This window comes from Labrus bergylta, chromosome 1 (assembly GCF_963930695.1).
Source record: "Labrus bergylta chromosome 1, fLabBer1.1, whole genome shotgun sequence".
NCBI classification, from domain to species: domain Eukaryota; kingdom Metazoa; phylum Chordata; class Actinopteri; order Labriformes; family Labridae; genus Labrus; species Labrus bergylta.
Genome location: NC_089195.1, coordinates 10,248,154 through 10,261,880, shown reverse-complemented (window position 1 = coordinate 10,261,880; position 13,727 = coordinate 10,248,154). Strand labels below are relative to the sequence as shown.

The following is a 13,727-nucleotide window of genomic DNA, read 5'->3' as shown; positions in this document are numbered from 1 at the left end:
TTTAGAAACACTTCGAATTTCACTTTCAGCTCCTTATATCTAAACCACCGCAAAGACATACATAACGTTTTATACCATTTATGTAATCACCATCTGACTATCATGTTTCAAGTATAGTTATATAACAATGTATTGACATCATTTCTATATAGAAATCTTACATAAATTATCTGGAAGAGAGGCTAGAATGGATTTCTCCTGATGATTGATCTGTTGAGATTTGATGAGAGACAATAAGACGACACATTTCCTTACAGCTTTTCATAAGCTTGAAAATCACATGGTTGCGAGAATCAGTAGTAATGACCAAAGACAATAAATGGAGGGCTGAGAGAAATTGCAATGTTCTTTTGTTCATCTGAACTTCACCGAACATGCACAGCTGCAGCCTTTGTGTGCGTGATGATGGAGGCACATATACACAGATTATCGTGAATACATGATTATTTTGTCTTTATGAGATCATCTCATATACATCTACAGTATGGCTTCAGATGACATGCCACTCTAAAATGAAAAATGCATGGACCTATAGAGGAGCTTTTGGTGCTCTGCAGGACTTTCCGTCATAAGAGATTAAGAGGCAACGTATTGCATCTTTCATTCGGTCTTGAATACCTTTGGGGCATATGTGACTTCAGAGTGCGACATCCCAACACCTAAGCTGTTAATAAACACACAGACTTCATTTGTATTTCAGTGGGAGCTTCCGCTTAAAGCTGCTAAGAGCAGAATTTGCCTCCAAACAGATAGCCCCTAAGGATTAGTTCTCATAATCTGCCATTCACTGATCCTCGAAGTCATACTGTCTGGGTGCTCTGAAATCAGTTTACAGTAGTACAGACAGTAGATGGTGTGAGAGTGGTTTTATGGTTGGGATTGCATGCCGTGCAGGCTTTGTGTACAGCTGCAATGAATGAGAAAAAGACAATTGTTTATGGAGTGTGACTTCAAATCTGCATAGTGGATATGTCAGCTAATGTTGTATGGTTTCAAACTGCACATCTATGGCGCTAGTGTTAGTTCATTCCTCCTGCTGCACTTCACCAAACTGATGTCTGCTGTAAACTGAGCAGCTCTGTGACCTCTAGGACTTCAATGTGAGAATCCTAAATCCAATCCATGATTTCATCAGTTTAACTCATGTCTGCTTACACTTGTATAGAATGGACATGTTTTTTGTGCATGTAGATCAAAAATGGGATGTGCATATTGGTGTTAGGACAGATAACACAAAGCCCTTTCTTGTTGACAGGCCTTTATATGGATAGCATCAAGAATCCAGACAGGATCTAAATCAAACAACTGTCCCTTTTTCATACAGCCTTGCAGTATTTTAAAGTTTGATTAAAAAGACACTTGGGAAGTCATCGGGTGTAAATTACCAGATGGTGAATAAAACAAGATGAGAGGACTAAACTATAGGGAGTGACCTATAAAGTCCAAGTGGAAAACAAATCAAAACATTCATCATTGAAAACAGAGTCAGTTGAGTTGATGGGATTGACTCCCTTTCATCAGAACATTAATCCTTAATATCCAGAAGGAATTTTCTTGGAAAACACTTCCAAGTATAATCCACAAGGGCTTTTATCTTATGAAGTCACTGTCAAACAAATTGTGATTAACAAGCCAACAGTGTGAAGATCAATTAGCCTGTAAACATTTACTTAACTTGCATTAGAGATACCATCATCATTTATTGATGAGAAAATTCTAGACATGTTATCTTTAGCTATGGACAAAGCAAACACATATAGCCTTCATATTAAACAGCATCTTCAAACAAGGCTGATGCAGTACATACATTTATAGACAAACAAACAAAATACACACAAAATTAAATTATTGGTCTAATCATTCTGTATGTCAAGGTGATATCAAATATAAAAAAGCTATAGTTAATTTGATATTGCTTACATTAGGACAGACAGGTTCTGCAGTATTTTCTCATAAATAACAAGTTACTGAAAAGGACTACAAATGTCACTTGTTTTCTTATCAGGAATGCACAGTTACCCCCTTTTTTTCTTCCTTTTGCGGCATGGAAATGTCACATACGACTCCAGAAAGGGCTTTGTAAAATCAAGCAAGCAAATACAGCAGACTCTGGGTTTTGGCTCCGTTAAAATAACAGGGAAATGTTAATGGATCCCAATATGAGGATGGGAATGTCAGATCACTCCTTCTCCCTTCGACAATTACGCAGAGCTGGAAACAGCCAGTTTCTTCAAGTGGTCCATGAAGACCTGGAGGCTGACGTCGTCGGTGAGGATCGGTGCTCCCGTCTCCTACAGGAAGTGAAGCAGGACAAATACAGTGGTTGAGTTTTCTACTTCCTGTACCGAGAGATCTGTTCATGACGTCACTCTGATCACATGATCCCTTCAATAAAGGAAATGCTTTCCTTGATAATCTCATCCTTTGAAAGCCATTGATGTCTGCACAGTGTTTATATGTTGTAGGTTATGGTTCATTTCCTCCTTGAGAGAAGGAAATGAACCATAGAGAAAGAGATTAGTGCTATCTTAAGCTTGCAATTCTTTTCACTATGAAGCAGGGTTAGCTAATCCAAGACCTGTATGCTCAGACACTTTGACCTCAAATCTTCAGTGTTGTAAGAACAGATGTTTTTTTTTTTTTTTTTTCAAAGAATACAGACAATCCCCATGTTTGGACTTGACCTGGATGCAAGATGGAAATTTCTTGTAGTAATGGAGGATATCTAAGAGGTTGTGCAGAATTGTTATTTGAAGAGTGTAGAGCAATAAACTGACTAAAACGCAACAACAAAAAAAGACATTTAGCTCAATAATGGTAGGTAAAATCTATTTAGTTTTTGGGTGGTTATGAAATCTTTAATCTCATCACAACTATTAAAAAACTGCAAGTTGTAGCTTATAAAACTGTACCTGTCCCCAGGTGTAGAGGTTGTTGTGGGTCTGTGATGGGTTGACTTTCGAGAGCAGGAAACGAGCCTGGGAGCCTCCGTGCTCGGTGTCGATGTAACGCGGCATGGGGAAGCGTGTCTGAAGGATCTCCTGGGCGTCATCTAGAGGAGCTTGCAGCAGCTGTTTGAAGTTCTCATACTCTGCCATTTCCTGGTAGCCTGCCTTTCGCCACTGTGCAATCGTCTGAAAGGATAGAGAAAGGTTGACTCATTAAGAGATGTCTGCTGTATCATTAGTATCCTAAGAACATGAGCTGAAGATGGAGACTTGAAATGGGGAAGTGTTTCCCACACATTGGCTGACCCTGTGCTTGTTGCCCAGGTATATCTGCACTTTTCTATTTTAACCCTTAAATAACACCATTTAAGATGGATAAACTAATGGACCAACTGAGCTTTCTACCGGGTAGGACCTGAGAGACATTCACTGTAAGCCTGCTTAAAATGAAGGGATTGTGTTGCAACGTCTAATTAAAGACAACACAACTCTTGTTTAAAAAGTTTCACTCGCAATTCCGTTCCATATTACCATAGGACAGTGTCCTATAGGAGGCTTGAAATACATTTTAGCTTCCTAAATGTCATGTTTTTTTTTTGTTCGTTTTTTTGTCAGTTTATTGAACATAACAGGTGCTCGATTTAAGCAGCTCTTTTTGTGCAGCTGCTTGCTGCCGATGTTATGCTGCAATCTCCGTTTCAAAACAAGCCTCGCTATAAGTAATTCACCGGTTGTAATATGGAATGGAATTGGAATAAACTTAACCCTTTTTTTAAAGGGGAGTTGAGTTGTTTGGGAGACTTTAAACGTCCTCCTGATAAAGATTGTCAAAGCATCAGATGCATACAGGCAGAGAACACGGGGGGGGGGGGGGGGGGGGGGGGGGGGGGAATGCTGTGGTGGGTCTTGAGAGAGGAGAGATGTGTGTGTGTGTGTGTGTGTGTGTGTGTGTGTGTGTGTGTGTGTGTGTGTGTGTGTGTGTGTGCATGAGAGCAGCAGGGAAGCAAGATTAACAAATTCAAGTTGTTTTTCAACATACACAAAACATTTTTTGAGATTAAAGCACAATTAAGTTAATATATAATCTAGGCTAACCCATATAAAGGGTAATGTATCTATGTTTTTCTTGTTGCCACCGCCACAGGTATACCCTCATTCTGTGGGAAACACTCTTGGTGTTCATGAAAAGTTGACCTGCTGGAATTCTAAATGACTAGATATATTTATAGTCAGCTGTGGCCTTTCTCACCTCTCCATGGAAAATAACCAGTTGGAAGAAAGTGTCCATCAGCAGGATTCGGTCTGGCAGGATGCTGCTGCTGTCCAGGAGAACGGGCTGTGAAGAGCAGAAACATCCCGGTTACAGATTGAGACAAGCACCAAACAAACCAACACCGATCAACAGCACTAATGAGAACATTCTGAAGTTCCAAGCAGAGGGCACATGCTCCTCTTAAACTGTGATTATAACTGTTCAGGGTGTGACGCTGACCTCTGGTGGTCCGTGGAAGGAGTATGAGTAGAGGATGGGCTGGATCATGATCAGAGACTGGGTCAGGTCTTGCCTGACAAAGTGGTGCCTGTAATATGAAGACTCGTCTGGGCTGTTGTTGAACACCTGAAGGAAGGGTGATCGCCGCAGGTGGAACATAAACTGGAAGAAAAGGAAAGACAAACAAATCACAATTTAAATGATTGATCAATTTTATTAAAAAAAAAGAAAATCAGACAAAATAAACCTAAACATATTATTTTGAAAATCAATTTAAACTGAGGACTGCAAGAACTAGTATGTAACACTTGAAAGAAATACCAAAACTTAATATTACACTCCTTCTAATCTGTTTAAAGTTTAACAATGATATATAGTCTTACGGAAGCAGGTTTACCTGTGGGTAGAGAGACAGAGACTCTGAGAGTCGGAACGATGTAGGATCCTCTTTATTGAACTGGCCAAACTTCTGACACTGGAACCCAGAGAGACAAAGCATTGTTTAAACATTGAACATAACATTGAATCAACCTTACATAAGACATAATGTGAACAATCGCAGAATGACGTCTGACTACTTATCATGCCTAACAAGCGTAACAATGCTACCTATGCAGTATTTTTCAATCACAAAGCAAAGGTAGGGAGTAGCTGCGGGTGTGTCGCTCACCAGGCGGATGAGCTGCCTGTCGAGCCAACGCAGGACATCTGGTCCCTCCTCTGACTCCGCTCTGAAGACCCCCAGGCGAGCCATGAGCACGGCGGCCGCTTCCTGGTCGAACGAGGACTCGATGTGTTGGATTTGGGACTGTGCATCTGCCCAGCTATGGTAGGAACAGAGAGGAAGAGAGGAAGGGGGAAGGAGGGAGGGACACACACAGTTGTAGGTGAGCATGGGTGAGGTGCGTCTGACGCAAACGCAACACGGTCTCCGAGGGTGTTACTGCAAATTGCAGGTATGTAAACATCCTTTCTCACTGAGCTAATATTGTCTCCGTCTGACATTTTCTTGGCAACATGCCATGTCATCATTTTCATACACTTGTATTGCAGAGAGTGAAAACTCACTTAGGAAAGTCTTAACCTAAAACCCCCAGCTTACTTTGACTTATTATATTTCACAAAGGATAACTTGAAGTTGTGTGTTCAGTGTTCCTATTCAGTGTCTAAACCAACTTACTTCCTAGCGATGGTGGAGACCCTGATCCTCCTCTGTGTGTTGGAGTGCTGGTATTGGGTAATGAACTGGATCACCCCTCGACCTCCCTGTGGGACTGGTGCATTGTGCTAAACAAATAAACACAAAACAAACCCAACAGTAAGGACACGATCTTCAAAAAATGGCCCTCTGTTGCAAAAAAAGCCATTGATTAAGGAACTGTACCAAACAAAGCCATCATCACAATTGTACGTGTGATTTGGTGTAATTATAACTACAGTATGACATCAGACTAGCCAATCAGGGCTCTCCCTGTAAATGTTTCTCACCTGATTCACGATTTCAAAAAACATGCCCAGGGTGGAGGATGGGTTGAGATTACACATTTTCCACTGGCTGGTGCCACCAACACCCATCTCCTACACAGAACAGAGAACACATTGTGAGGAAGGCCAGTGAACAACAGCTTGTCAGATTACAACTGAATTCTAAGAAGAAAGGAATCCCGATGTGGGACATTGACTCACATTCTCTGAAACGCAGGGACCTTTGGAGTTGAGCGAAACACACGGTCCGATGGCCCCGCAAACCTTCAGTTCCCTTGATGTCTACACAAACAAAGAGATAACAGAAATTCAACAACAGCTTATGTGCTCTTGAAAGAATGATACAAAATCAGCACTTCTTCATCCTGCAAACAATTCAACATAAACACAACAAAGAAATCCCTTTACCTTAACTTCCATGACGCCTCCAAACGCCATGCGGAAGTCTCCATTGTAGTCTTTGCTGAAGACCCTCTGGAAGGTCTGCTTGAACAGTGAGGTATTAAAGGAGTCTCCCATCACAATGTGCCCCCTGTGAACACATCAAAAACATATTATTTAGATTATTGATTACTCCTGAGAGTGTTATTTATGTGTATTTAAATCTCAGATCAGACAAACACAACCTTACACCTTCAACTAATCAAAGAGCTAGTGCCAACATACCCGGTGAGATTAGATAAGCACTTCATCTCCAGGAGTCCCGTCTGGTCCAGAGCACAAGCGTAGATATCGATACAGTGGCCGTTCACTGCTGAGCGGTTGGCCATGGCTTCATAGTACTGTGGGGCACACAAAAAAAAAATACAAATGTTATGAAACAATCAGGTTTATGTGAGTGAGCTTGTGTAGAAAATGACACATGATGAGCCAATCAAAAAGAAAAAATCTGCTGAAGGTTCATGCATGTGCTCACCTTGGTAGCTTTCTTCAAATGGCGAGCATTGTCTTTCTGGATGTCATGCCATGAGCGGATGGGGGTTTTCAGCTCGTCTCCCACAACCATGCCTGGTCCCTGGGTGGGGGGGCCGCCAATAAACAGCATCACACGAGCCCCTGTGTTGGGGTATGTGCCCTGATGACAGGAGAGGAGGGATTTGGTCTCAGCTTCGGACATTGAATAGTAAGTCTGCTTAACTAACAGCAACACAAGCATGTTTTATTTGACTTTAACTTGTGACTGTTTAATAAAGAAATAAAAAGCTTGAGGTCATTGATACCACTGCATGTGTGCTGAATCTTTGTTTATACACTGTGAATGGGGATAACGAGCACTAAGGGATGAGTGATCTTTTGTCTAATCTTTGTTGTTTGGAGAGGAACATTAGAGCAAAGAACATTCAGACCACCATAACACATACAGTTAGTAATCATCACAAAATATTTTAAATAATATCTACTTTAGCTCATTGACATGTAAAAAAAAAAAAAAAAATGTTTTTAAGTTTTGTGAAAAGCAGAAATCAAAGAATCGAAAGTTAGCTGAGTGTATGTTTAAAGAGCAATACAAATCCACAAGATAGCTTTAAAGGAATCAGTTTCAGCAAAGGGCTGACCGCCAAGGAATTGCCTACAACAGGGTTCATAGTCCAGGAGTCAGGAGAATAGCTGAGATACTTGGAAATACGCCACATAGCCACATAGCCACATAGCCACAAAACCACTTAAGGGAGAAGACGATTCATTTAACATGAGCTTTGGATAATGAGTTCTACATAGACGGCGAGTCATTTATAAAAGAGACAATGTGTCCTCATTCGGGGACAACAATTACATAAATAAACTAGCTGGAAGCAGATGAATACACAGTCATGCCATGTATGTTAAAAAGCCACTCATCAAGTCAAACGTCTCTTGACAATTCAGTGAATCTGGAGTCAGTGAAAGAGCCAACATATTCTAATCAGGCTTCATCTCCTATCTGCTGACAGAGAGTACAGCGGAGTAATGATCCGGTGCATTATATAACCACACAGATTAGCAGTAAGAGCAGAGAGGATAATGATGGTGTAGGGACAAGACAGAAGGCAAACAAGGAAGCAGCCTTTGAACTGAGCATATGTACTGCTTCTGCAGAAGATGGTTATAAGGCACTGTGTGTGTTTATGAACCGTTACACGTGGCACAACTGTTCTGAGCAGGCTAAAGTTCTGCTTATTGGTTGTATTGTGTTGATGTGTGCATGTTGGGTTTGAATTTACCTGTGTTAAGCAACATATGCATGATACATTACAGTACATTTCATGAATGCACTTGATATACAGCGCTATCAGTGTTTCAGTGTGTGCATGTTTGTCTGAATTGTACCTCCAGCAGACCAACTGCGACAGACAGTGCGACACCAGTTGAGCGGAGGGGTCTTTTGCCCTGAGTGACAGGCCATGGGTCTCTCTGAAGCTCTCCGAGCAGGTCTGTCAGATTCATGTCCACTCTGTGCACAGGCTGAAGGAACCTGGATAGAAAAAACAAAAAAACTCATTAGACACAAGAGGCCATATGATCGCCAAGATGGTGTATTTAACAGCTCTACCACAACCCGTTAGCTGACAAAGAAAGGTGAGAGGTGTTAATGCTTCTACATACTTGCAAGAGGCTGCAGCTTCCTGAGGTACAGGTTGGCGTCCTTGTTGTGCTGTTGCTCCTGGCTTTGTTAAACCCAGCATCTCCTGAAACACACAACAAATATATCAGTTATTGGCTGTTCAAAGAGTTTTTATTTCTGCTTTAAAGTTACTCAGTAAATAGTCATTTTTAAACCACCAAAAGTCTTCCAAGTGATACTTTCATCTTAGCTTGTTAAAGTGTCACACACTTATCACTCAGTTTATTTTCTAATTTTGCAGATTCCGCTTGGCTCTGCCCCCACCCACCTGGATCTGTTTGGAGGTGAGGTCCTTGGTGCCCCTGAACACGTAGCTCTTGGCGATCCCCTCACAGCTGAGCTCATGAACCTGGACCATGCGTCCGAATGTGATGAGGCCCACCAGGGCGTTGGGTGGCAGCAGGCTGAGGGACATCTGCAAAGACTCCTTCAGAGCCTGAAGATCCTCTTCTTCCAGACATGTGTCTACCACATACAGAAAGATCAGAGGGGCTGTGGGTCCACGCTATAACGAGATTAGAGAGAAGGGTTAGCACTTGAAACATGAGCTTTGTTTCAACAAGTCTTCAAAATGTTTTCCAACAAAGAAATGGATAAGAGGCTTGATTGATGTCTGGTTTGTAGAATATCAGGATTGCTACACTTACATTTTTAAGTTTTTAAAGACCCAAACAAAGACAAATGAATACCATACTTGCACCGCATCGTCGGTGCTTTTCACATTTGTGTGGGAATCGACAGCTTTGACTGCCTTTAGCCCAAGTTTAAACGCTTCTTTGCATCTCTTGCAATTGCCCTCATAATCATTGTTTGCCCCTGCCAACCACTCCGTGTTAGATTTTTATCTTGAAGTGAAATTTCCCTAAACTGTCATTTTTGCGTCTTCTTCTCTGCATATATAATACACTGCTGTTAATGCTGTGAATTTTCAGGTGACCAAGAAAAAAAACTGCAGTATACGCGAACCAGGCAGTGAAAATTGGAAGAAGTATTCAGACAGGTCTGAGTCAAAGTGCAATCTCAAATGTAAGACCTCTCGCAAGTAAAAACTTGACTTTTTTAATGATCCACTGGAACCCTGAATATATGTTTCTAGATTAACTAACAGAGACACTTTGTAAAATGTCCTCAGTAGATCCTATTACTTTTGAAAAACAATATGCATTATGTATGAGCCCCCACTTATTCCTCACAACAGAAACCAGGCTCACATTTGTCTTCATTTACAAGATGTTTCCATACGACTTCAATAACAGATATTTATCATCGCCTACTGTATGACAATAGATCAAAACCTTTGTGATTGTGACTTACTTTTTTCTCTAGTATCAAAATGTGTTGCATTTAACTAAAATGTTGTTGACAATTAAGAAAATACCCTAATTTCATAGAGACATGCTTTGCACCAGAGGAATGATCTCTTTATCCAAAACAAAGAGTACTACTTTGTTTGAGCTGTAAGATCACACTCAAAAAATCAATTAAACAAACATGTAAATAAATAAAAACAGGAACTGTGCGACCTAAGAGCCCACTATCACAAATCATTAATATTCACCTTTGCTCAGTACATGCAATCTACATGTATAGGGGCTAGGGTCAGAGTGTGGACATGTATGTAGTATTTACCTGTACTATGTACTCAATTGTAGAAAACTGTGGCATGAGTTCAGCTGGCTGGTTCACTTCCGAAATGCCTGCATAAGAGGGAGGAAACTGCAGAGACACAAAAGAGAACCAGATCAACCAGACTGATACAGGAATGTAGCTGGACAACAATAAGATATGCAGGATTACTACTAGCAACTATTAATATCCTATTATTTAATGCTGTTGATGTCTGTACTTACTGGGTTTCTCTGGAAGCAGAAGTTGCACGCCCATATTTTTGCTCTGAAGTCCACTTGACTGTAAAGAGGGATCAAAACAATCAAAGGTTTACATCAAATTGGTGGGGGTGAAGCTGTGACTGGTAGTTGTTAATGCAAGGTGTGTTTGCTGCTATTTATGTAATATGAACCACACCTAGTGCTTATGACACCTCAGCACTTAGAAATAATTATGTGTCCAAAAATATTCAACATAGCAATAAATTGAAATCCCTGCAAACCCTTGATCATAATTCCCATGTAACAGAGAAGGCTATAGTAAATATTCTAAAAAAAAATAAAAAAATGGTATATTATAAAAGTTAGTTTTTACATTGTAACATGTTTTTCAAGTGCTATACGGTTATTGGCATTCTATTGTCATTATGTAAGAGAACAGAACACAACTCTGTTTGCAGCAGTCCCGTACAGCAGCGTTAGAAAATGTGGTCAAATATTAAAATATATCTATAGATATGTACATATAGAAGATACTTGTACTACATTGAATGAGTTGAGAAATAGCTTATTAAAAAACAAAGAAAGAAAGATACACATTTATAAACCAGGGCTCACCATAGTGGATTGAGCACTGCCTTGCAGTTGGCCCGGCTGCAAAGGACTGGTTCATACTGGACCGGAGGTAGATCAGGTCTCTCCTTGAGAGGTGTGAAGAGGCATGAGACAGGGACCACGAGCCTGGTAGCTTCGAGGCGGCTGGAGGGCCAGAGGTTCCAGCTGAATCTAACTCCATCCCTGTCCTCATTCTGTTGGATGAACTCCTGGTAGGTCGACATCACCGTGCTTCAGTCGTAAAAAAAAGAAAAAGAGAAAACGAGTCCAATAGACGACAGTGAGGTTGTTTATCCAGTAGAAGAACTCAATCAACTCTGTGAACACTATTTGTTTAAACTGCTTACACCAGCTATAGTGAACTGCTCTTTATACAGGTAGTCCTTTCCCTCCCATGCTAAAATAAGACGCAGGTACTCATAAGTATGACGCGCATATGTGACATCAAAAACCAGACTAGCTTGTTTCACTGAGGACAAAAAGTGTGTAAAGGAATCCCGAAGGCATCTTTTAAATAGGCTCGACTTTTCTTGGTATGTCAGTGAACTATCAATGACGTCATTATAAAGGCACAACCAAGGATCCTGTTGTGGTAAAAGCTTACAATCCTACTGTCTTACAGCTATCAGAGGAATTCAATATTCCCTGAGCAGGACACTTAATCACAGAAAGTTACACGGTGGACTTGAACTGTAACATACAAAAGATAAAACCACTGTTGTCAGCATTTTGTTTTAAGAGGGTACAACACGATCTATACTTCAGACAAGTTTGTGCTATGTTTAACTATTAATGAGAATTTCTCTGGGACCAATATCACATCTTAAACTACCTCTTAGTGCTTGGGACTGTAGATCAAAAGGAAGAATAAGACGTGTTAAATTGACAAAACAAAGAAAATCCGTTAAGCTGAAAATATTCTTCAATAATGACCTAAATGATGAATTCATGGTAAACTATGCCAAAGTGTTCCATATTGTGTGTTTTTTTTTTTTAAAGAAATAGATGTTTTTGTTTGAGTTGAAATTATTTTGAATTGTTTTAGATGACATTTTCAATCAGCCCAGGTCTGAGATATAAAAAAAAAATTATGTTTCAGTTGCAAAAAACACCTTAAGCAAACAATGCATCAACACTGTTACCTACAGAACAATTAGTATAGCTCTGTATTTGATTAATTAAACTTCATAAATATACTTATATATATATATATTATTAATTTATACTAATGTGTGTTTCCTTTTTGTGTGCATATCTAATAATCAGGTTTAATGGAACATTGTTTTAGTTTGTTTACCTGTTTGATGGATTGTTTTTGTTCTTGGACACACTAATCAATAATCAGAATTGTTGTCCCTTTTTACTTCTGGGTGCACAAGAGGACACTTCTCCCTTTCATATTATCCTACGGCTATTGTTTGTTGTATTTTAGTTTTATGTCATCAGATTTCGTAACCAAATCACCTCAAGCAAATGAATCGATATTAAAAAAAGAAAAGTGGAGTTGTTCCAATGTGGTGTAGGCCTACTTACTATGTGAGTGAACGATGAAATGTGCTTTAAATGATTATAGGGATTAACCTTTAGTTAGCAAACAGGCTACAGGACACTTACCATAGTATGTAAATATTAAGACCATCACTGATAAAACTCTAGTAAAGGTTAGGATCGTCTTTTCTACTCACAAATCGATCAAGTAAGGTCGGTTTGCATATCTAAGGTTTCCCTCGCAACCTCATACCTCGCAAATCATTGTGACTAACGATGGAGGGAACAAAACATTCACACATTTCACAAGAGAGGATATGTTAGTCGAGCTTCACAAAATGTTTCTACGTTGCTTTGACACTAAATCTCCTCAAGCTAACGCTAGCTGACGGAATGTAGCGTAAGCGTTGACCCACTTCCGGTCCCTTCATGAATGAAAGCAGTCACAGGCGTTTCACTGTCAAGCGAATAAGATAGAGTGCTTACCTTTATATCAGTTTCTCCTCCGGTCTAAAGAAAAGCTAAAGAGTCTGTTGTGTTTAAAGCGAATTACAGCATTTGGAGATACAAGCACAAGGGTATATCTTACAAGAGAGAAAGGCGACCGTGAGGGGAGCACTCCCTTCCAGCCGGCTTCTGCTCTTCACTAGAATGACGTGTTACTCGAAGTTCAGGCTCCTCCTATTGGCTCGTTTTACGTGACGTCGCCAGGACGTGCTCAGCTTACGCATAGACGTGAAGTGCTGTGGGAAACGGAGTTTAGAGAAACTGTCAGACAGGAAAGACGGTATGCCTCTAGTGGTTATAGTCACGGAGCTGCAGTAGGCTTAATTGGAGAGAATAGTACTATTGTTTACTGTACTGTTTACAGTTGCCTTTCATTAAACAATTTTAATAAGATTTTAAATTTTAACTCTGCACTGTAACTTTTAACTCTTTTTATAGTTTTACTTTATTTATTTCAATTAATTTCTTTTGAATTATTTTTATTTGAACATATGTTCAGATTTAATAATTCCAGTGATTTTTTTTTTTTTAATGCTCTATTTTAATGTTTCTTTTCTTTCCTATGTCATGATGCTTTTGATGTCTTGTGTGAAGCACTCTGAATTGCCTTGTTGTTGAAATGTGCTATATAAATAAACTTGCCTTGCCTTGCCTATTGCAATGTGCTATCGTGTTTTCCCCCGTTACTTAGGCCTGTAACTCCAGTCTATTCACCTTGTAGGCCAAATCGGCTGCTATAGCCTAGAGACTGACCTTTGACTAGG

The 13,727-nt window shown here is 40.0% G+C and overlaps 1 protein-coding gene across 2 annotated transcripts; it reads right to left on the bottom strand.

Moving 5' to 3' along the window:
• Nucleotides 1-1,241: 1,241 nt before the first annotated feature.
• sec23b (SEC23 homolog B, coat complex II component) lies at nt 1,242-13,175 on the bottom strand. 2 transcript variants are annotated; one of them, XM_029279123.2, is made up of 19 exons: nt 13,046-13,175; nt 10,972-11,199; nt 10,378-10,435; nt 10,157-10,243; nt 8,796-9,032; nt 8,509-8,591; nt 8,233-8,377; nt 6,842-7,000; nt 6,592-6,707; nt 6,334-6,457; nt 6,127-6,207; nt 5,929-6,018; nt 5,621-5,727; nt 5,111-5,264; nt 4,838-4,915; nt 4,441-4,602; nt 4,198-4,284; nt 2,913-3,134; nt 1,242-2,291 (listed from the first exon to the last, which is right to left on the bottom strand). In XM_029279123.2, exons 2-19 carry the CDS (start codon nt 11,190-11,192, stop codon nt 2,202-2,204), a joined length of 2,301 nt encoding a protein of 766 aa, XP_029134956.1. In that variant the 5' UTR covers nt 11,193-11,199; nt 13,046-13,175; the 3' UTR covers nt 1,242-2,201. The 2 variants fall into 2 exon arrangements, with proteins under 2 accessions (XP_029134956.1, XP_020498482.1); XM_020642826.3 differs by having other exon boundaries at nt 12,943-13,118.
• Between the last annotated feature and the right edge of the window lie 552 nt (nt 13,176-13,727).